We start from the raw sequence: 20,186 nt of genomic DNA, 5'->3' as shown, positions 1-20,186 counted from the left end.
AGGTGTTCTAGAAAAATCAGAAAATAAAGACTTAAGACATTCTCCTATAATCCCATCTATGACAGCAACAGATTCTTGGCACCCTGATTGTATATTTTTCCAACCCACAAAATTTCCTTAGGAGCAATTCCTGATATGGAATTGCAAGATTAATGGCAAATTGTTTTTAAGGATTTTCACGTATACTGTGCAGATAGAGTATACTATATTATACTACCACTATTTAAATCTGTATCTCATTAACAGATGAGTGCCTTTTGCTACTTAAAACAATTTTTTTTTTCAAATCATCAAAGTGTGCTGATTGAAGCAACTTTGGAAGGTGAGGGAAACCAGGTGGAGGTGTGGGGGAAAAGAAAGGAAGGTGAATAAGCCATTGTCCATCACTTTAATATATCCATACATTTCCTTTTAGTTGTTGTTCTCCTACAGTTAAAAAGTTTAGGGCACCTGGGTGGCTCAGTCCGTTGGTTGGGCTGCCAACACTTAATTGTGGCTCAGGTCATGATCTCCCAGTTTGTGGGATCAAGTCCTGTGTCAGGCTCCTTGCTGACAGCGCAGAGCCTGCTCGGGATTCTTTCTCTCCCTTTCTCTGCCCCTCCTCCACTCACGCGTGTCCACGTGCACACACTCTCTCTCTCAAAATAAATAAACTTTAAAAAGTTATAATCATACTGTGTACACAAATTTCTGTCTTGTTTTAAAAATAAAATTATAAATGGGGCGCCGGGGTGGCTCAGATAGTTAAGCGTCTGACTTCAGCTCAGGTCATGATCTCACCGTCTGTGGGTTCAAGCTCTGCATCAGGCTCTGTGCTGACAGCTCAGAGCCTGGAGCCTGCTTCAGATTGTGTCTCCCTCTCTCTCTGCCCCTCCCCCGCTTGCTGTCTCAAAAATAAGTAAAACATTAAAAAAATTTTTTAAATAAAAAATTAGAACCATTTTAATGTTATTAATATTCTTTGTAACTATCATTTTAGAAGCCAGATTTCTAGTCCTGAATTGAAACAGGGATGAATTTCCTATAAAATCAGAGCAAACCCACAAGATGTGATTTTTGTTCACCATATGCCAAAGCTTTTTAAAAAAAATTTCTTTTAATGCTTATTTATTTTTGAGAGAGAGAGACAGAGCACGAGTGGGGGTGGGGTGGAGAGAGGGAGACACACAATCCAAAGCAGGCTCCAGGCTCCAAACTGTCAGCACAGAGCTTGATGCGGGGCTTGAACCCACAGATGGTGAGATCATGACCTGAGCCAAAGTCTGATACAGGCAACCCCACCATATATACCAAATCTTAAGTCACAGCTTTCTGTTTCAACATGGGAGGTTCTCATGTTTCAAAGATTTGTCCAGGAGAAATGCCACCTTAAAGGGAATTCCCTTTAAATGGACACCCGAATTTCACTGTGATTTGATTGGGATTTTGTCTTGGAAACAGGGAGATTTAAAATTAGAATAAAATTTTTATCTTATATATAGCAAAATTCACATTGTAATTTTGCATTAATTCTTCAAAGAAAAGAATTAGTCAAATTTTGAACTAAATTACTAGTGGAATTTTTCTGGCAAAATTATGTAATAACACCGTATATACCATTCTTCATTTCACATTTGACTTTGTAGTAGGATTGTAAAGTGGATCATTTTTGCAAAAATAGTAGATGGTTTAAGTTTTTGGAAGGGCCTCTTTTATTTAAGTAATATTTAAACCATATTCTTTCGAGGATCCTACAAGGGTCATCTTTGTTTGGCACCTGGCCTACCTGTGCCAGATCCTTGGAGGCGCTACTTGTATTTAATAGGCAGGAAGCCATGGGGCGCCTGAGGGGCTCGGTCAGTTTAGCTTCTGAGTTCGGCTCAGGTCATGATCTCACAGCTTGTGGGTTTGCATCGGGCTCTGTGCTGACAGCTCAGAGCCTGGAGCCTGCTTCAGATTCTGTGTCTCTCTCCCTTTCTGCCTCTCCCCTGCTTGCACTCTGTCTCTAAATAAACAAACAAACAAACAAACAAACATAAAATTTGTTTTTTAAAAGATAAGCAGGGAGCCAAAAATCCTAATAAACTCCTAAGGCCAAAGAATTGTCCTGCCCAAATTGTCAGCAGTACCCTGGTTGAGTAGCACGCAAAGAGGAATGTGGGGAGGCAGGAGGTCAAGTGAGGATCAATATGAAAAGTAAAGGATTTTATATTATGGTCCACTCAGAACTGATACCACATTGGCTGATGTCATATAGGCAATAACCGTCACTTTAAATATTACATACTATTCCATGAAGTAGATAAACTGTAGTTTACTCAAACTTTCCATACGCTTAGGCATTTAGACTCTTTGCACTTTAATGCACTTAGAAATGTTTCAGAGAGCAGCCTTATTCCTAAAAAGCTTTTGGTTTTTTCATTTTAGATTTTTTAGTTAGGATAGATTCTTAGAGTAAGAATTATAGGGACGAAATAGACATAAATAAGGTTTTTGAAAGTTAATTTTATTTAGTATTTTTACACATCTGCGTTTGTTTATGATTGCACACTTTTGAGGTTTTTAAGAGGCTACATTGCATTCAATATATGTGACATAATTTTAGCTTTATTTTTTTTTTTTTAAATTTTTTTTTCAACGTTTATTTATTTTTGGGACAGAGAGAGACAGAGCATGAACGGGGGAGGGGCAGAGAGAGAGGGAGACACAGAGCCTGACGCGGGGCTCGAACTCACGGACCGCGAGATCGTGACCTGGCTGAAGTTGGACGCTTAACCGACTGCGCCACCCAGGCGCCCCCATAATTTTAGCTTTAAATTCAATGTGATAATGGATCTGAAAAGACTTAGCCACTGTTCCTGATACATAGACTTTTCAGCTTATAATAACTGAATGAAGTATAGGTATACTTTTTTTCTTGCCTTTTAAAATGAGAAGGACATACAGGGTTTATGTGTTTTAACTCTCTGCTAACCAGTAGAGTTTACGATTTATGACTCCACAGGCCTGTTTCCCGCCAGCTTTGTTTGGATACTAAGCTCGAATCTGAGGGGCTGTTTATTTTACTTTTCCTTAAATTCCTTTCTTGTAAGGAGGTATCTAGTTTGAGAACTAATTCTGTTGGAATTTGCCATTTGATTTACCCTTAATGTATATTTGTCCCATAGAGTCCTTCTATGACACGTTCCACACCTTGGCCGACATGATGTATTTCTGCCAGATGCTGTCAGTTGTGGAAACTATCAATGCAGCAATTGGAGTCATTAAGTCACCAGTGATACCTTGTCTTATCCAGGTATTGAGTAATTGACTTCTAGGGTGGGGAATGAAAGATTTCAGAATTTAGTAGGTACACTACAATTTGCTGAGAAGTCTCAGTTAGTAAAAATCTTTTTACACAGGAATAGCATTGTTTTTATCTGAAAAAAGAGGAAAACTGTAAGCCACAGGGATAATTTCCAAAGTAGACTTTTGCCATTTCAGATCTGTTTTTTTTTTTGTTTGCTTGTTTATAATATCTTCATGAAATTACAAAGTGATAAAAAGGGCTTTAAAACTAGCAAAACTTGACTTTCAAGCAGGAGCAGAAAGACCTCACCCACAGTCTTCTCAGGTAGAGACATGCTTAGTCTCCTCCCATCTTGGGTAGGTGAAGGCAATGTGATCCTAGGAGATCTTTTCACTTTGGACTTTCTTCCATATATGAAGGTAACATTTTTGACTTGTGTGGGGATTCTCCCCCTCACCATACATCTGTGTTATTTCCTAACATTTGGAAGATTGCTATCAGGAATAGGAGTCTTTTAATTTCCTTGCCCTATTACCTACCTATGTGATTGTATACTATCAAATATAGTATTTGACCTGGAGTCAGGGGGAACCAGGTGATGGATGGTTAGTCTCTTCCAGAGTACTGTTGTTTGTTTTTGTTTTTTTTAAATTTTTTAAAATTTTTTATCCATTTTTGAGAGAGACAGAGCAAGAGAGAGGGAGAGGCAGGGAGAGAGAGAGAGACAGAATCCAAAGCAGACTCCAGGCTCTGAGTTGTCAGCACAGAGCCCGACACAGGGCTCGAACTCACAAACCTCGAGATCATGACCTGAGCAAACTTGACCACTTAACCAACAGAGCCACCCAGGCATCCCTGGAGTACTGTTTTTATAGTTCTATTCTTTTATGGTACACCTGCTCCGGCATTCTGATAGTATCCATTGCATGGTAAAGTGTGTTAATGCAGTGGACTTATTATTTCTAGGTTTTCTGTTCTTAGAGAGAGGCTGTTTTGTTCAGTCTAAAAAATAAAAGAGGATACAAAGTGACCCACTAATATGGAATAATATTTTTTGTACATCAAGGACTACTGCGATAAGAATGAGGATAGCATTTCTAGGGCAAGATGGAAGGGACAGATTGAGTTATTGTCATAACGCATGGCCCCAGGGAGTGCCAGTCACGTAGAATGCAGTGTGAGTAAAACCTCCTGGAGTCGGACAGTGCCATGCGCACTAGCACGGACGAATCTCGGAAACAAAACATGGAGTAAGAAGTCACAGAATAATACATTCTGTTTCTTAAAGTTTAAAAACAGGCAAAGTGAAACGGTGTACTGTTTAGAAATATGTACATAACTAGTAAGCCTCTAGAGAGACAAGATAGTAGTTACTTATGAGGGGCTGCCACACTGGTGATGTTCTAAAAAATTTTTTTTCTTTAATGTTTATTATTTGAGAAGAGACAGAGAGCAAGCAGGGGAGGGGCAGAGAGAGAGGGAGACACAGAATCGGAAGCAGGCTCCAAGCTCCGAGCTGCCAGCACAGAGCCCGACATGGGGCTCGAACCCACAGACCGCAAGATCATGACCTGAAGTGAAGTCGGCCGCCTAACCGACTGAGCCACCCAGGCGCCCCCACAATGGTGATGTTCTTGTTCTTGGGTTACGCAGACACGGATGTCCCTTTGGCAGTAGTCTTTAAACCGTGTTTGAACTATTCGTAATGATATGTATTTACACACATGCACACAGTCTATTCAGAAAGACTGATTTGGATACTTAACTTGTTCCAAAGCTGGAACAGAGAATTAAACTACCTGAGCTCAGTCTTTTCCTGGAGGAAAAGAGCCCCTGAATTTAGTGGGGCTCGGTTTTGGATGACACTTTTACATAGTTTTTGTAGAATATATTTTTAAACTTTTTTTCTCTCTTCTGGGTTCTTTTAATAGCTTCTTGGAAGGAATTTCATTTTGTTTATCATCTTTGGCACCATGGAAGAAATGCAAAACAAAGCTGTGGTTTTCTTTGTGTTTTATACATGGAGTGCAGTTGAAATCTTCAGGTGGGTAGAAATGCCAGCATGGTTGTTTGAATGCTTCTCCTTTCTCTGGAACAGCTCTCTTCTGGAGGGAGTTGTTTTATTCCGAGTCTCATTTGGTTTGAAATTAAGGTTCTACATATGTGGAGAGTTCTAGCTGAATCTGTGAGCTCTGCAAAGGAGACACACAGTGTTTTTTTTTTTTTAAAGCAGTCATAATACCAGTGTAGGCACTGGAGAACAGAGGGAGGAGAGATCTGGAGAAATGAAAGACCTGTGTTACCCTTCTTGCTGTCTTGTTGGAAAGAGAGGACTCATCCACATGGAAATATTTTTGAAAAAGCTGAAGAAACACGGGGTTGAAGGAGTAGTCAGGCTGGATGGAAACAGTGAATACCAGCCTTCTAGAAGGAATGATAGAAATCTTTTACTACAAGATTACTGAAATTTGAATCAGCCTTATATGATTCTTCCATTCTCAATTGTCATAGAAAAAAATATCTTTAAGAAATATATCCATTAATAGTAGAGGTGTTCTTATCTATCAGACCATACATATTCCATTTCTTTTTCAGTCAGGTGGAGAAAGGATTTTGCACATTGACTCCTGAGCTCTAGTATTTTGCAAACTTAATAGTTGAGAGGGAGAAGTAGTTAGCAATCCTAGATTTATCTTAACAGTGGTCTGGTCCCATAGTATCCCGTATACCCTCTTAAATCTGCTAATACAAACGTGAAAGAGATTATAGGTACTTAATATTAACTCTGTTAAAAATTCTTTTATCTCTTATCAAAAAAAATTTTTTTTAATGCTTATTTTTTGAGAGAGACAGAATGCAAGCTGGGGAGGGGCAGAGAGAGAGGGAGACACGGAACCTGAAGCAGGCTCCAGACTCTTAGCTGCCAGCACAGAGTCTGATGCAGGGCTCAAACTCACGAACCATGAGATCATGACCCAAGTTGAAGTCGGCTGCTTAACTGGCTGAGCCACCCAGGTGCCCCTTGTGTTTTAAATAGAGTGTCTGATTCTAGATTAGGGGTCTTTTGTATACTGAAATTTTGATGACATTCGTTGATCCAGGGATAAATTGTCACGGTGTTTGTCATCTTTACCTCTTGGAACTTAGAACTAGGAATGAAGCCAAAGAGCTTCTGAGCATTCATTCCATATACTGAACTATTCCAAAGAAGGTTGTCTTAGGACCTAAACTTAGTCTGCCATCAGAGTTCACATCCACTGAAAATTGGAGGAGGGGTGTGATGGGAGTTTGTGGGTAGAGAGCCCAGGATTAGAATTCTGTTCTGAAGAAGCCATGTGTGGCTAATTGTGAAATGATTCTTCTTGAATGATGTTCTAGGTTGCATTCAGGACCTGAAGTGGCTTTTCACATCTGAATTCCTTATTTTCAATAGGTACCCCTTCTACATGCTTTCCTGCATTGACATGGATTGGAAGGTGCTCACATGGCTTCGTTACACTGTGTGGATACCCTTGTATCCTCTGGGATGTTTGGCAGAAGGTACTTTCAAGAACACTAGGTTTTATAAGCTTAGTTCTAAAGATAGCTAAACTTTCTTTCTTCCTGTGCCAGCCTTAGTCTGATATATGGGTGTTAGACTTTTTAAGAATTTCTTTCTCGTGGCTTCCTTCCATAGTACTCATGGTACCCAGACTGTTTCAGGGAAGTAGCTCGTTTTTGTAAAGTTTGGAAGCTCATGTATTTGTAAAGTTTGGAAGTTCATGTATTGTATGCTTCCTATTTATATGGTATTTAAAATTTTCCAAAGCAGGTTCTTAGCGACAACTTCATTTTATCCAACACACACCTAGTGGGTGGGTCAAGTAGGGCTTTTTCTCTCCATTTTAGAGAAGACTGAATCTCAGTGCTATCAAAATGACTGTTCTTCATTCATCTTCCTTTTGTCAGCATGGAGGGTTATCACATGAAAACTAGGGCGGTGGGGAATGGAAGAGGCACGAGCCCTCTGTATTAAGGAGGCTAGATGGGACTGTATTTCATTTGTTTCTGACAAGTTATTTCTGCTCTCAGCTGTCTCAGTGATCCAGTCCATTCCAGTATTCAATGAAACAGGAAGATTCAGTTTCACATTGCCATATCCAGTGAAAATCAAAGTTAGATTTTCCTTTTTTCTTCAGATTTATCTCATAATATTATTTTTAGGTAAGTATTGGCTCTGTAATAGACTTTTTCCAGTCACTTCTTAGAGAGTAGAATTAAATGATTCAAAGTTTTCCAAGTCCTTATTAGGGATTTTCTTTCTAGAAGAGTAGTGTAGAGTTAGAAAAACATTACTTGTATAAAACGGACCCACAAGAATATGCTACGTGTATGTTCCAAATCTCCAGTGGTTATCTTCTTGGTCATTGGGAGTTCACCATATTTCATGTTTAAAACAATGTAAGAAACTCTTTTAAGAAGCTCATTTTAATAATTTCACTGACACATTCCTTATCTCGAGTTCACAGAGGTGGTAATACCACTGGCAGCAAGGAAGGAAGAAGGCAGTAAAGGCTTCTGAGCAGCCAAGAGATGTCATAAAGCCTTCTACTTAACAATAGGAAAGCTCCCTTAGCCCCCACCCTGTTCCTTATGTAAAACCTGCTTATATATTAACTTACTTTTATATAAAATCATAAATTCTTGCCTTAATTCATAAAAACTAAGAATTAAAAGAAGCAAACCTAATTATTGAAAATATGAGAAATTTAAAAGTCTTCCTAACTGTAAGGACTGTTTACTTTAGATAAAGTTCTAATGCATTTTAATCTATATATTTCTGTTTTAGTTCTCAAAAATCTTAAGGTGGCCCTAAATAAGTATGGCTGTCTGCTCTTCTAGCAACAGGATATGAGAGCGGATACTATGTTAGTTATCTATTGCTGTGTAACCAATTACCCCAAAACTTAGTTGCTTAAGACAGCAAACGTTTGTTATCTCTCAATGTTTCTGAGGGTCAGAAAGCAGTCTAGCTGGGTGGCTCAGGGTCCCTCCTGAGGGTTCAGTCAGTCTGTCAGCCCAGTGGGGACTGCAGTTTCTGCAGACTTGACTGGGGCTGGAGGATCTGCTCCAAGCTCACACATGTAGCTGTAGACAGGAGGCTTCAGTTTCTTGCCACAGTACATCTCCATGTGGCTGCTCGTGACATGGCTTTCCCCCAGAACAAGTGGTCTGAGAGGCAGAAGCCACATTCTTTTTTGTTTTTAAATTTTATCTATTTTTTATTGAAATATATTTGACATATAACATTGCGTAAAGTAAGGTATACACCATGTTGATTTGACTCATTTGTATCAGAAGTGACATACCATCACTTCTGCCATATTCTGTTGGCTACACAGACCAACCTAGTAGAGGACAGGAGGGGATACACAAGGGTGAGATCCCAGAAGGTAGGATCACTGGGGACCATCGTGGTGGCTACCCCAGTGAGAGGAAGACCACAAAAAGTAAACCCAAGAACCCCAAAAGCTCAGTGGTCTTGATCAGTTAGTACTGATCACATACCCTTTAGGAGGGCCTCCAGGTATCAGCACGTGGCAGAAGCACAGTATGGGTGTAGATCATTTGCCAAAGGTTAAATTTTATGCAATTTCTCCTTTCCTAATTCAGAGAGGGTATCATTTATTTTAGAAAGATTTCTAACCAGAAATGTTAAAATGTTTGGCCCTTGAAGGGAGTAAGCTTCAATTTGGAAGATGCACTCATTAAAAAAATTCTTTATCCCTATTACTGGATAAATAAATCTGGTTTACTGCAACTAGGCTCCATGAGGCATGATGCTGAAAGTGTTAAAAGAGGAAGAAGTATTGGAAAGACCCTTAAAATACTTTACTAGAAAAGTTAGAAGAGTAGAAGTGTTTTAATGTGCATTAACTTTAGTGGCTTTTCTTCAGGTTATATTGTTATACACTCTAATTTACGAGGTTTTATACTCCTATTTAGTTTGCTTGCAATGAATAATGTGGTTCTTATCTGTCAGAATGAAATCTCAAATTTGCATAATTTAGAAGCAGTACTACAGTTACATTTGCATATAGATCAAGGTGCTTTTCCAAATACACATGCTTAGTAATCCTGTAACATAGGTGTTTTTAACCTTGTACAACGAGGAAACTGAGGTGAGGCTAAGCCATAGAACTAGTTAGTAGTCAAGTAGGATTAGAAAGTTTTTTCTGACTCTGAAATCCTGCATTTTCGAATTTCCTTCCTAGAAAAGCATTTCATACCTTTTAGAGTAGTGCTTAATACACGTTATTATATTAAAAATTGAACTAAAAATAGGGTTGTTTTTATACTTAAGGTTTGTATATTTAATTTTGTGTAAATCTTACCTTAAAAGGAAGAAAAAAAGAAAACTGAACTCTAATTAATGGAATGTTTCGGGGTGAAGTATACTGATGTGTGCTACTTACAGTGAAATACATCAAAGATGAGGTGGGAGTGGGCATGTGCTCAGACGAATATAATAAAAACTTAAAGTTTAAATCTAGGTGGTGTTCACTGTACAGTATTTTAATCTTGCAGCATGTTTGAAAATTTTCATATTAGAATATGGGAGGGAAGTTAAATTATAAACCCTCTGGGGAGAAAATGAAGGGTCTCCAGTGCATTGATAATAACTTGGTTCAAAGCTGTAATTTCTGAGCACCTACAGTGAGCACAGTGCTGGTGGATAGGACAGGCAGACATCTAGAGACTGTCCTTGCCCCAAGAGCTTCTGGTTATAAATACAGACCAAGATTCCCTTTTCTCACTGGCTTCTTTTCTTTTTCAGGGTTGTACATAAATTTTCGTCACCTTTATAAACAGCGCAGGCGGCGCTATGGACAAAAAAAGAAAAAGGTCCACTGAAAACAAAGATTGAGAGGATTCCTTGCCAGTTTGAGCCTAATCTATAATTCTTACAGTTTTACCTTCTTGTACTGATGTAAAAGTTTTTTTAAAGTTAAATGATTAAATTCTCAGTGAAGCTATCTTCCCTTTTCCCCCATAACATTCCTGAATTTACCGAACTATCTTAGTGTAGTACTTGCATGACATGGGTTCCTGGTATCTGAGGACAGGTTTGTTCTTGTGTGTTCCATTAATGACCGCAAAAGACTCAGCCCTACCCCCACACACTCCTTGTCCTGTCACTCTCACACGGGCCAGAGATATTTCTTCAGTGCCCTAACCCTACCAGGTACTGGCCATTCTTATAGCTGGGAATTGTTCTTTTCAGCTGTTGCTTGCAAGAAAAAAACCACTGTTGCCTCTACAGGGGGCTGTGAAAGTGACTCAGGCAGGACCTTGGATACATTCTGTATCCAAGGAGTTGCTTGTTAAGTGGGGTGGCATTGATTTTTGGAAAATCAAGTTCAACTCAGTCATTGATAAAACATTTCTGAGTCTGAGTGGAGCTAGAGAACACCTATTACCTCTGAATCTTTTGGCCTCTAACACCACCTGCTACGTGCTTACCTGTGTGTGCACGGGAGAGGCATGGAATGATTTGGGAGAAACCGGTCAGAACCTTGGAACACCATGATCACTTACTTCATTCCTGGCTAAATCAGAACTATTTTCAACACTAGAGAAAGATGAAACATTAGTTAGAAAACAATGAGATTATAAGAGTTCCAAACCCAAATGGCTACAGGGTGTCAGAGGGTGAAACTGGCAGTAAGACAGCGGCTGGCAGTGCAGCCTGTGGCAACCTGGGAGCAGACAAAACAGACCTACAAAATGGCCTCAGGCTGTGCACATACATAAAAAACCTTGCTATCATCCCCTGCACTGGCTGAGTCCATTTACTCGTGTACCTGTCAGAGTGACTGGTAGAACTGACCTCAAAAACACCTGCTTTCTTTGGTTTCACCTGTCTGCCGTCAGACGGTAAAAACAGAGTGAGAACTTTGGCTGGAGAAGCTTAACAAAGCTTCCTGGCAGGAAACCCACCAACAGAGGAACTGAGGAAAATCCAGACGTTGTAAAGTTTGGTCATTGTCAAAAACATTGTTTCCTCTAATACATTCCAAGTTAACCAAGTAAAATATGTTAGAAGTAATGCTTGTATTAAAGAATTTAAGAGCATGATAGCTCTTTCTGTTCTGCCATTCCTACTGTTCTTGGGAAAGGGGGACTCAGTGAGTTATGCTGTTTCTCTGAGTCCAATATGGAAACTTGGTTTGACCTAAAAACATCTGATTAGCATAGGCTGGCTGATTTTTATTTTTATAAGTTCACTGCACTGAAGGGTATTTTGCATGTCTGTAACTTCTGTCAACACTTGTTTAACTTCCGTTGTTCTTTCAATTGACTTTCTATGTTTATTTGGACAGATCAGCTTTGCAGTATATGCTGCATCTTTGTGGCAGAATCCTGTATTCTTAGTGATTGTTAAAACTCCTTTATTGCTGTCTGAGAAAGCAAAAGATTGTGTATTTCTATTAAACATTTACAATCAAAATCCTAATAACTTGTGTTTAAAGATCATTTAGTCTGATAGGTTTTCAGGTTGTTAATGATAACATTGTCCTTTGTTCAGGGAAAACATTATATAGCATGTTAAAATGGTTGCTCGGGTTAAAGCCCGAGGGAGGGAGTAATACCTTAGGAAGTCCACAGAACAATTTGAAAAGTATCGATGACATAAACAAAGCTTAGTGAAGTTATGTGACTTGCCTAATATCATGAAGCTAGCTAATGAAAAGGTACTGTAACTGACCACAGTGATCCGTCAGAATCCACGGGTGGAACCTGGCTTAGGCAGAGACCTAACCAATGTCAGAAACAAGGAAGTCCATATGGAACCCAAGGAACTCTGGGGACTTATGAACCTGTGCTGCTTAGGAAGCCGAAATTATACACAGGTGATAGGACAGACCAAAAGGCAAAGACCCATTAGCTTCCCAGTGACTCCATTTCATAGAAAATCAAGTATTTTATTTTCATTAAAAAAAAAAAAAAACAACTTGAAGAAACAGGAATCATTTTATACATTTATGGTTGCTGTTTAAAAGTCTGTATCTCAAGACATACCAAAAGCACCAAAGGGTTACCACCAAGTTTTTGCCCAAGTTCTAAGGAAAGTTCTGAAGCTTAATTAGGTGTTGGGCTTGTATTTAGCAAGCCCCAGACAGTCTGGGCTACTCATTCTAAGGACAGGAGCCTGAAAGTGTCCTTATGGTTGAGAGAGAAGAGGAAAAAGGTGCCTTTCAGGAAGCTGGAGAGCCCTTGCTGGTTAGATTTCCTGAGGAAGTGGGAGAGAGCTCTGTGCTCAACAGTCCTTTAAGTTTCTGAGATGTGCCCATTGCGGGAGCAACAGCGTTTGTTTGGGCTTAAAGACTCAGCCCCCAAAAGCTAAAGTCAAAGCCCAAACTGGCAACCACTCTTCGGAACCTCCCTCAGACTCTAGCAGAGTCACTGAAACCAGCAAGTGGTGCTTCTGAGACAGCCTCGGAGTTCTTCGGGTGGCTCCTGCAGAGGTGAACAAACTAAAAAGTTTTTACCCTAAATCATTTTCACCTGGAATGACAAAAGAAGGCAGGCTCCCAAAGTCAGCTTTACATTCTTTCAGTGCTGCTTCCGGAGAAGTCTGTGTGCAAAGGTGTGATGTTGTGCTCATACCCAGCATACTCGGAGGTGCCGGTACTGGCGAGCTTGAGTTGCTGGGCAGCATGGGTCAACTGGAATGCAGCGTCTGGGTGCGCTGTGTCGGGCAGCAGTGTGCACTCCCTTTCCAGCATGTCAGCCACCCCTTTGAGCAGGTCCAGGAAACCAAATGCCAGGGCAGCCTTTCGTAAACGGTTTAGCTCCTGAAACAAGATTAAAAAGAAAACAAAAACAAAAAAACCAATGTTCCTGAAATGCATTTTCCTTATCACGTACTTTCTAAATGCTCAGCTTAGAATAAGTTTTCCTTGATCTCCGAACTTAAGTGAGCATTTTTATAGGAGAACAAATGCTCATACAGAGATGCCAATAACAAGAGAATGTGATGACACGACCAGGTCCTCTACAGGCAATCAGAAAGCTGGCAGACTGAGCGCTTACACCAAACATGAAGAGACCCTTGTCGCACACCATTCACTTGTAACTCTCAGGAGGATTACCTTTCCCCTGTTACTCAGGTATGGAAAAGGCATGCCTCAAACCTCAGAGGGCTCTGAACCCTCTGGTACCTCCTCTCTGGATGGGCCTCAGGCCAAATAACAACACGCTTGGAGGAGGCTCTGGAGGATTCAAGAAGTCTGACTTGAGAGACTGCCATAAAAAGAAGGGCCGGGCAGTGGATGGAAGCAAGAGAAATACAAAGTGCCTCTAAAACCACTTAGCAGTGCAATCTAGGCAAGCTGTGTAGCCTCTCTAGGTCTCAGTGGTCTCATTTATAAAACAAGAAGGATGACCTCGTCCTTGCCCACAGGAGGGGCTGACTCTTGCCCAACAAAAAGAGGCCCTTCCACATCTGGTGTGTGGGATTATATAAAACCAGAAAAGAAGTGGGCTTTCTGACCACCTCTCTACTATCATCTGTGAACGGGTGAAAAGTTCAGAAGAAGGCGAAAGTAAAGCGTGCCATCTGGATAGACGGCCGACAATCGTGTGTAGGGGAGAAAGGGACTATAGCCAAATAGTGGTCATCAAGGGCCTGTGTGAGCTCAGCTTCATGGGGAGGGAGGGCATGGTGGACTGAGCAGCTGTTTGAACTCTGATTAAGGTTGCTCTTCTTTGCCACAATTAGGTTTGAAGACACCAGTGACATGAAGGTAATGAGATAACACCCAGACAGAGTAGCACGTATATTCTCTGGGAAGAGATGCTAGCCTGGGGTACGTTATGCGCACCATAATATATTAGTAGCTAGGCTACAAGTGACAACACGGCATACCTCACACTGCCACTTAATTTAATTCTGGCCAAACACCAGATGGACAGGGGAGAAACAAGGAGTGTACTTAAATTACCCCCTCAACTCCCCTCCTTGTAACTTTATCCCCTCCACCAACTGTTCTGGATTCAGCTAGACAGGATTCCAGAGGGCCGTCCTTTTGCAACTCATAAAAGTGCAATGTTAATAGTCATTCCTGGGAGCAGCTTCTCTGGTACAGTAAGAATGCTTTGGGAGATCACCATCCCAGGAAGTCATCCTGGCTGCCTGGGGTTTGGCTGGATACTCACAGGAGAGTGGTGACAGGGGTTAAGGGCTTTGACCCACAGGTTCTTTCAACTCCTTCCCTCAGCCATTCACAGCAGCACCAATACGGAGGAGCCCTTCTGCACAGAACCAGGCCATTTAAACACATCCACTTCTTAGATTTTGGGTCAGCAGTGGACCTATCATTTCTATTGACTTTATCAAGGAAAAAACTGAGGCATAAGCTAAACATTTCTAATTCCTGTCCATGTTCACTCGGCCACCCCACATTCATAACTGCTGTGAACCATTTATTTTGGCACACTTCCCAGGGCCCACCCTTTTCCACTATAATTCTGACAGTCTTACCTTATAGAATGTCTGTGTTTTTTCAGGTAGTTTCCTTGCATTTCTTAAAATCTTCTGTACGTCTGTCTGTCAAGGGTAAAAAGATTTCAACATAAGGATTCTGTGGTAACAGGGATAAGAATACAAAAGGATATCCCTAAATGTTTAGAGAAATGAATATGGGAACAGAGAATCTCTTGTGAGTTAATGTCACTGTTCTGTTCAACATTAGTAAAGCACCTCCCTCCTTCAAAATGTTTGATAATAAATCCCCTTGGTGACAGAAATGAACTTGTCTCACAAAAACAAACCCAGTAAACTCATATATCTATGGCCAGCTGCTTTTTGGCCAGGGCACCAAGACCTGGGGGAAAAGAATAATACTCTCTTCAACAAATGGTGCCAGAACAACTGGATATCCACATGTAAAAGAATGAAGCTGGACCCTTGCTTCACACCATATACAAAAAAATTAACTCAAAATGCTTCAGAGACCTAAATGTAAGAGGAAAAACTACAAAATTCTTGGAAGAAAACACAGGGGTAAACCCTCATGACCTTAGATTGGTAATGATTTCTTAGTTATGACAACAGCACAGCAACAAAAGAAAAAAAATTCTGACAAATATTCACAGGAGCATTATTCACAATAGTCAAAAGGCGCAAACAATTCAAATGTTTGTCAACTGAATGAATGGATAAATGTAGCCATCATCAAAAGAAATGAAGTACTGATACATGCTACAAGATATATGAACACTGAAAACATTAAGCTAAGTGAAGGAAGCCAAACACAAAAACCCACACATTATATGAGGCTATTTATATGAAATATCTAGACTAGGCAAATCCATAGAGACAAAAAGCAGATTAGTGGTTGTCACGGGCTGGGGGAAGTCAGGAATGTAGAGTGACTTGCTTAATGGGTACAGGGTTTCCTTTTGGGGTGATGAAAATGTTCTAGAGCTGCACAGTGATGATGGTTATATAACATTATGGTTGTACTAAATGCCACTGAATGGTTTAAAATGGCTTAAATGATAACTTTTATGTTATGTGTATTTCACAATTAAAAAATTCATCCAAGGGTGCCTGGGTGGCTCAGTTAGGTTAAGTGGTTTTGGCTCAGGTCATGATCTCACAGTTTCATGAGTTTGAGCCCCACATCGGGCTCTACACTGACAGCGTGTAGCCTGCTTGGGATTCTCTCTCTCCCACTTCCTTCTCTGCCCCTCCTCTGCCTGCTCTCTCTCTCTCTCTCTCAAAATAAATAAACTTAAAAAATATATACAACCAGACCAAAACAAAATATAAAAAGTAATTTAAGAAAAAAATCAGCAATCCTCGTGACAGGGGAGTGCTGGGATCAAGGATGGCAGGAAAGAGAGAACCTGATTTTCCAACAAAACCCCTACCCTCTTAGCCACGACAGGACATGTCCAGTCTCCACGGAGAGGGGGCTAAAAGAAACTGTGCCATCAGCCAAAGGTATTTCCCTTGTCAGGTGGCCTAACCGCCTCTTCTCATTTGGCTTAGGTTGAATTCATTGGAGGAACAAAGAAAAAGAAGATGGTGCTCAAATGAGAAAAAAGGCTCAAAAATGATTTTTAAAAACAGGCAGAAAGGACTATATGTCAGTGGAAGGAGAAGCATCACTGAGTACCTTGCCTGAAAGCAACATACCTTGTGACAGTATCATCTTAGCTTCCCATGGAAGTGTGTTTGTAGAATTAAAGTGTAATGCCATTGCTTGGGTTCTACTGTGGGGACAGAAGAAATAACCCCATAGAGATTTTTATATCTTTCTCAAAACTGTTGTTAAAGATAAAAACCCATTATGTCAATGCCTCACTATGTCAAAAATTTTACACTGAAATTCAATGCCAGGAAAATGTATCTCTCTAGAACCGACATGCCTCCTTTTATCAGACCAGAAAAACCATATAATCCTACATGTTGCTTTTTTGACCTTGGTAGCAGGAAGCTCAGAGCCAAATTGCTCAAATATAATTATCATTTGCCTTGGGTTCCTGGCACAATTGTCTCTCCTCTTCCTCCAGGTTTTTTACTGCTCTAAATTTTCTAAGAAGTGATTTTGCTGCATACGTGTTTTACTGTAGGCCACCTCAATTCTTTTTTTGGAAATAATGACAAACATTAGAAGTAAATGAATTACTAAGTATCAAAGGAAAGGAAAATCAAATCAAAGGTCTGCCTGCTTGCCAGAATCCCTCCTCCTGTGCCCAGTGGAAAGCAACCTGAATGGTAGTATTACCTGTAGGCCACTGGGTTTGATCCAGACAGTCACATTCTGGGCATAACTGCGTTTGTTTTTGGGCTGCAGGGGGAATGGGCTCTTATTGTCATCTTCACCATAAGGGTTTTCTTTAGCATCTTAAAAGAAAAAGACATTGTTAAAATGATATCTGGCAAAACATAATCAATTACATTTCCAATTAGGCTAAAAGCTCTTTGAATCATTCAATCTTTTACATCCTGTTACTTCCCTAATTAAGAAAATCTATTAACTTCCCTCAGGTTAGGGAATCTGTTTGTAATAGAAAGCCACTGATGTAGAAGTCTATAAACAATCAACTGAGGCCCATGTAGGTAAAAAAACAAAACAAAACAGCTTAATGTTTTCAAAGAGACAAGCTTCACTTATCTGCTTTATAAATTGAGTTCAGAGAGAATAATACAAATACGTGCAACAATACTGAAGTACGTATTTAAAAAATATATAAAAATACATAATACAATTCTATATAGTCAAGCCCAGCACTCTCCAACAGAATTTACTACAATGATCAAATGGCAGTCACTAGACCACACGGCCATTGGACACTTGACTTGTGGCTAGAGTGAGGAACTGAATTTTAAATTTTACTATCTTCATTAAATTTAAATATCCTCAAGTATCTAATGGCTCGTGGGTTGGACATCAGTCTAGGCACTGAGAAAATTCCAAAGGAAAATTACATATAGCCAAATTAAAGAAAGAGCATAAAAAATATTTTTTGGTGAAACATACCCCAGGTCATCATAGTTTATCAGTTCTTGTTTCCAAAGATTAAAAGCCAGGTTGTTTTTCAGTCATGTGAATAAACAAGGATTTCTGTTTTTCTATTTGCTTCCTGAGCCAATGAAACTTTGCCACAAACTTACAAAGCATACTTACATCTACTGGCTCATTTTATCCTGATTATTACCACCTTCTGGGGTAGACAGAGCAGGAATCATTTCTCCAAGTTCAGGGAGTTTAACTCCCTTGCCCAAATGTTCATGTTGGAAACTGGAATTAGCCTAGTTTCTCTGAGTGAGAAGCTCTCTAACCCCAATCTGGTCAGTAATTTAATGTTTTATACTGGCCCCACAACTCCTGTCAGTCCCCTCTCCTCCCAGCCTCTCCAGAAGTACTGGTCCAGCTTTCCAGACCTATTTCCGTAAATACTTGTATGTATGTATGTATGTATGTATGTGTGCATATATATATATACACATACATACACACACACACACACACACACACACACACACTTTTTTAGCCAGGCCAAGGTCCCAGCAGTCTTTTTCCATGTAACATGTTTATTTCCAACTTCTCTGCCACTATTTCTGTTATTTCCTCTGCCTGGGGTGCTCCCCTTTCCTCATTCATTTATTCCCTTACTCACTTACATCACTCATGAGCTATATGGTCGACCCACCATGTAGCAAGCACCTGCTAGTGTGACTGGAGAAGATATTTTTCTGGATTCAAGGAACTTACAGAATAAAGAATATTTATTAAATTCCAACTATGTGTCAAACATTTTACATATAGACCTTCTCTCCTTAGAGCAACCCTACAGGGTAGATATTATCAGTCCCATTAAAGATGAGGAAACTGAGGGTTAGACAGGTTGGACCTTCACGGGTTTCACAGTGACCCAGCTGGGCCTGGCTGCAAAAGCAACAGGTTTTCTACCACTGAACGCCACTGTTCCTCCCATAAACTTACACTCTAGGTCCTGATCCTATCCCACCTTCTCCATGATCTGTCCCAAGTTTTCCTGGCACACGGTACTTTCTCTAGACCCTTTTCTACTATAGCACCCAGTATCAGTACCAAACATTTCAACACCTGATCAAAGTCTATCTTGTACTGCCTCTAATTGTTTGGGGACTTTATGTGATAACTGGCTTGGCAGACAGAAAATACTGCATTTATGAATAAAGAACAGGAGACTCTTAGAAATAAGAAATATGATAGCAGAATTAACCAAAAAAAAAAAAAAAAGACAGTTGCAAGGTAAAACTGAAGATAACTTACAGGAATTAGAAAAAAATGGAAAAATGGGTGGAAGAAAATTATACACAAAAATCATAAACAGATGTTCTAGAAAGGGAGAAGAGAGAATACGGAGAGGGGAAAATCAAAGACATAATTCATGTTTCCAGAACTGAAGAACATGAATTGCTAGATGGAAGGGCCCACTGAATGCCCAGCACTATGAATGAGGAGACCAACAACTAAGAACATCATTCTGAAAATCCAGAACACAAGGGACACAAAGAAGCACCTCCAGGAGTGCAGAGAAAACAGAGCATCAAAGCCCTGACAGCATGGCACTAGACTCTTAACAGCAACACTGGAAGCCAGAAAGGAAAAATAGAGCTATGCTTCAAAACTCTAAGGGAAAGTGATTCCAAACCCATAACTCCAACAAAACCATCAACTGAGTGTAAGGGATGAAATACGAACATTGCCAAATAGGCAAGGTTTCAAACATCTACTTCCCATGTATCCTTTTCTCAGGAGGAGTCATGAAACAGGAGAGCCAGAGGAGAGATGGGAAGGCTGACAGCTCTCCAACAGGCCTCGAGAACAACCAATTCACTTTATGAAACAAGAGGAAGGGAAATGATACTAAGGGGAAGAAAAAACTGACAAAAATACATACTGGAAGAATGTACCTGGAAGGTAGGAAAGTAGGAATTAGCAGTAAGTACACAAAAAAAGGAGCAAAGAAAAACTAAGTAGAGAGGAAGGCCACGAGAGCCCTGAGGGAGGACTGCCCTCATCTGCCACTGGCTGCCCCCAGAGCCTGCTTGCCCAGTTATTTCTTGAAGTCTCTGAGCAACCTCAGAGATCGGAGTGTCTCTCTGATTATTGCCTTCCTTTTCATGTTAGGATACAGCTGACCTCTGAACAACATGGGTTTGAAATGCACAGGTCCACTTACACACAGAATTTCTTCCATAAATACAAGTACTGTAAGTGTATTTTCTCTTCCTGAGGGTTTTCTTAGTAACATTTTCTTTTCTCTAGAATACATTATATAGTACACATACAAAATATGTGTTAACTGTTTGTTATCGGTAATGCTTCTAGTCATTAGTAGGCTCTTAATAGTTAAGTTTTGGAGGAGTTAA

The 20,186-nt window shown here is 40.1% G+C and overlaps 2 protein-coding genes across 4 annotated transcripts in view; one reads left to right on the top strand and one right to left on the bottom strand.

Annotated features, from left to right (window-relative positions):
• The window catches only part of HACD3 (3-hydroxyacyl-CoA dehydratase 3), a 38,248-nt gene extending 26,480 nt beyond the window's left edge, over positions 1-11,768 (top strand). Inside the window, exons 7-11 of the mRNA XM_015078189.3 lie at positions 3,147-3,274; positions 5,200-5,312; positions 6,702-6,808; positions 7,340-7,471; positions 10,086-11,768. Coding sequence (XP_014933675.1) covers positions 3,147-3,274; positions 5,200-5,312; positions 6,702-6,808; positions 7,340-7,471; positions 10,086-10,162 — 557 coding nt within the window. The 3' untranslated portion in view covers positions 10,163-11,768. The remainder of the gene's footprint in view (positions 1-3,146; positions 3,275-5,199; positions 5,313-6,701; positions 6,809-7,339; positions 7,472-10,085) is intronic.
• Positions 11,769-12,209: 441 nt separating this feature from the next.
• The window catches only part of INTS14 (integrator complex subunit 14), a 30,449-nt gene continuing 22,472 nt past the window's right edge, over positions 12,210-20,186 (bottom strand). For all 3 annotated transcript variants that reach the window (XM_053223862.1, XM_015078203.3, XM_015078198.3), the window contains exons 10-12: positions 17,050-17,168; positions 14,796-14,861; positions 12,210-13,107 (exon numbers count right to left, since the gene is read on the bottom strand). In XM_053223862.1, coding sequence (XP_053079837.1) covers positions 12,856-13,107; positions 14,796-14,861; positions 17,050-17,168 — 437 coding nt within the window. In that variant the 3' untranslated portion in view covers positions 12,210-12,855. The remainder of the gene's footprint in view (positions 13,108-14,795; positions 14,862-17,049; positions 17,169-20,186) is intronic.

The sequence above is a fragment of the Acinonyx jubatus genome, chromosome B3 (genome assembly GCF_027475565.1).
Source record: "Acinonyx jubatus isolate Ajub_Pintada_27869175 chromosome B3, VMU_Ajub_asm_v1.0, whole genome shotgun sequence".
In the NCBI taxonomy this organism is placed as follows: domain Eukaryota; kingdom Metazoa; phylum Chordata; class Mammalia; order Carnivora; family Felidae; genus Acinonyx; species Acinonyx jubatus.
This window is presented reverse-complemented; position numbering and strand designations above follow the sequence as displayed.